This window comes from Myotis brandtii, unplaced genomic scaffold (assembly GCF_000412655.1).
Source record: "Myotis brandtii unplaced genomic scaffold, ASM41265v1 scaffold316, whole genome shotgun sequence".
In the NCBI taxonomy this organism is placed as follows: domain Eukaryota; kingdom Metazoa; phylum Chordata; class Mammalia; order Chiroptera; family Vespertilionidae; genus Myotis; species Myotis brandtii.
Genome location: NW_005362116.1, coordinates 173,575 through 177,418, shown reverse-complemented (window position 1 = coordinate 177,418; position 3,844 = coordinate 173,575). Strand labels below are relative to the sequence as shown.

The 3,844-nt window shown below is 34.9% G+C and overlaps 1 protein-coding gene across 1 annotated transcript in view; it reads left to right on the top strand.

Annotated features, from left to right (window-relative positions):
- The window catches only part of SFMBT1 (Scm-like with four mbt domains 1), a 116,100-nt gene that overhangs the window by 44,912 nt on the left and 67,344 nt on the right, over window positions 1-3,844 (top strand). Inside the window, exon 2 of the mRNA XM_005870292.2 lies at window positions 3,257-3,411. Within this exon, the coding sequence (XP_005870354.1) occupies window positions 3,384-3,411 (28 nt within the window). The 5' untranslated portion in view covers window positions 3,257-3,383. The remainder of the gene's footprint in view (window positions 1-3,256; window positions 3,412-3,844) is intronic.

The window sequence follows — 3,844 nt, the reverse complement described above, 5'->3', positions numbered from 1 at the left end:
GGATGAAATTAGAAAAATAGTTATAATTCGTAATAATTAGATTAACCTAAAAATTGAAAGATGTGTCAAAACAAATGACAGATGTCATGAAACATTGATTTTGATTGAAGGCTTCGCAATTTTGCGCTACAACATAACTTACAGCTGCATTCGCCAATAATTTCCGTTTAAATATTCACTTGCTACTATTATTATGGGACAGAGGAAGTATATTTTTATGGATTTCAGAGCGGAAGGAAGAGGGAGAGAGATAGAAACATCAGTGATGAGAGAGAATCATTGATCGGCTGCCTCCTGCATGTTCCCCACTGGGGATTGAGCCCACAACCGGAGCTGAGCATGTGCCCCGAATGGGAATTGAACCTCGACCTTCTGGTTCATAGGTTGTTGCTTAACCACTGAGCTACACTGGTGGGCTGTCAGACTTATATTTTTATCTCCCTAGTTAGACATGTAGCAGTAGATTAAAAACAACAGCAACAAACAACTAATGAAGCAATAGATCTCTACCCCTAATAGGTAAGTTATTTGGCATTTGACAGATGGAAGCACAACATTTAATTAAGATAGTCTGTCAAATAGGACATATACAAGATCAAGAAGTGATGATTGACTTGTACAGAGTGAAAAGTCAACAGAAATCTATAGCTGTTGGGAAATAAAAAATGCAGTGACTGTACCACTAGCTTCCTGTCAAGGTTAGGGTCAACTGCAGATCTGCCAGAAATAGAGCATCTGATTTGCTGAATGTTTGCCCTTAACCAAATTTAAGAGTGTATTTGAAATTATTATTGGACCTTCATCTGTTGAGTAGGGGGTAGGGGGATAGGAGTGTAAATTCAAAGATTTCAATGGGAATTTTTCATTTCTTTCTATCTATCTATCTATCTATCTATCTATCTATCTATCTATCTAAATGCCAGGTAAATGTGTATTGAATTAAAGTATTTTGTTGCAACCATCATACATACTGGATACATATGTCTTTAGAGCCACACTGACTTCCTGTCCTTCCTAAGTGCTTTAAAAGTTATTTGTCAGATCATTTGGCTCAGGAATCATCCTACAGAAGTCTCTCTGGCATTATTGTAACTTTTCACATATTCCTACTGTTTCATTTTAGCCTTGGAAACAAAGTTCATTAACACTAAAGGTAGTATAGGCTTAGAGTGTGGATTGCATGTGTGGACTAGATGTTGTTCAGATGGCTTTAGATCTTTTAAAAAATCTGTTAAAAGGTTAATTATTCCATGGTGGTTTTATTTGATGTATCACTAAAAATGAAATAGTGAATTCAGTTTGATGTTATTCTACCTGGGTTGTGTGTGTGTGTGTGTGTGTGTGTGTGTGTGTGTGTAATCAAAGCTTGTTTTGTACACTTTGCTTTTTACATTTTTATTTATATTTCTTAGAAGTGTTTCAGATTTTAGTATGACTCATTCTGGCTTCAAGTCTTATCAGCATCCCCTATAAATGTATAGGCATCTGTTCAGTTTACTGAAATATTCTAAATAAGATGAGCAAGGTCCAGATCAGTTAGTTCATGAAAAGTTATTTAAATAAATAACTTTTGATGTATTCTGGTCACCACAAAAGGAATTATACTACCAAACTCAACAATAAAATAAAGAGCGTAAAACAATTTAACATGAATTGGAAATAGATGGAATAAAAGGAAAAAAATGAAAGGTGAATTACATGTCCATATTTTAAGCTGGATATTTTATGGCTTTTTTTCCCTTCTTCACTACATAAGAAGATAGCAGACTAGCAATAAAGAGAGAGATCTAACAGATGTTCCACAGCAAAATGCTTCATCAGTTTATTTCTCATGATCCTATTAACACCATGAGCTGATTGATTATTCCTTGGTTAAAATTAAGTAATGTAAGATTGAACAAAAAAGAACAAAAAAGAACTCGTGGACATGGACAACAGGGTGATGATTGTGGGAGGGAGAGGGGTTTGGGGAAGGTAGAAGAGGGTATGGGGGGATAAATGATGATGGAAAACAATTAAATTAAAAACAGAATAAAGTTTCTTCTCTGCTTTAAAAAAAAGAGAAAGAATATCACAGTGTTCGCTTTTCAACTACATAAGACCTGCATTTCTCCCCTCATATCTTTTTGGCTTTGAAACTTAATTTGTTGTTGCTGTTGTTATTATTTTGTACTGTGTGGTTCTCTGTACAAAATATGCTGGCATATTTTAAGAGTTTATGAATATAAGCAGTGGATGACATCTTCAAAGCATAGCGAACCTACAGGTATTTAATTAGTACTAGCTTTGTTATATCAAACCCATGATGAAGTGTTAAGACTTTATACTGTATGTAGAGATGATACACTAAATTAGTGCCATTGTAACTTGAATAGTTAACTCAGTGTTTACTATGTAGCCAGCTCTATGCTAAGTGCTCTTCTGTCCAGTTAAGTAGGTACAGTTTTTTTCCTTTCATAAATGATGCCATTGACACAAATAAGTCAAGTCACTTGTTAAGTCACATAGCCAAGTAAACAGTGAACACAGAGTGATGGAAATATTCTAACATTGGATTCTAGTGATGGTTACACAACTGCAAACTTACTAAAAATGATTGAATTGTATACTTGAAGTGGTTTTATATGTGAATTATATTCCAATAAAACTTTTAAAAAGAATAAATGGGTTCAGAGCTTATTTTGGAGGGATTCTCTTTTATAAGTATAATTGTAAACTAATATAGTTGATACTTTTTGGTTCTGCATAATATTTTAGGTAAGTGGAATGGAAAACTGAATAAAGTAATATACTGTATCTTAAGTATCATTCATTCAGTAAGACAGAACATTGAAAGGTAACCCTCCACCCCATAAATTCAGTAAGAGTTAGAGTTTTTATGGGTAGGAATTATGGAGCTAAGTATTATAGTCTAAGTTTAAAGGGTAGTGATTCAAATGTGTTAATCTCTTGTGATTTATAGATATCAGGATCTTGATAGCATGCTCTCTCCACACACACACACACACACACACACACACACACATACACACACACACAGTCTTCAAAATTAGAAAAGGTATTGATATTTTCTCTCATCTCATCTATTCTGCCAATGTGTTTTTGTTTTATCTGCCCTCTCAACCCACTGGAGTGCCATGTCTTTTTTTTTTTCTTGCGGGTTCTGCTCCCCCTCTGTCCCTGGAGTGCCATGTCTTATGAATGAGTAAACACACTTGGGCTTCAGGCTATTTATATGTTCTTTTTTTATTTTTAGCACTTTCCTTTTATTTGGACCCTTGGATGCCCATTGACGGATGCTTGAGACCTTCAAGTAATCTTCAGATCATAGCAGAACTGTAAGGCCCTTTGTATGGGAAGGAGATAGTCCGTGTGCTGTGGACATGAACGGGGAGCAGCAGCTTGATGCAGGTATTGGTTTTGGTGAGCAGAATTCATTCCTCAGAGTACAGAATCATATTACCTTCCTGGGTGACATGGTCTGACTTACCTTCTGACACTAAAGAGAGAGCTGGTTGAAGATATGAGTTGTCTTTCTCTGTGCCTGGCACTAGGGGATACTCACAATGTTTCCTTTTCAACTAAATTTTATGAATAGACTTCTGTTTGAAAAAACAACATTTTAATTTTGATAGTTACTTTTGAATTATTTTGAAATAATTATATATTCATAAGAAGTTGCAAAGATAATACTGACAGGTCCTCGGTATCCATCACCAGTTTCTACCATTAGTTAAATCGCATATAAGTATAGTATAGTGTAAAAGCCAGGATTGACATATTTAAAAAGTGTATGTAGTTTTCTGTCATTTTATCACATACTAGAAGCCTGGTGCATGAAATT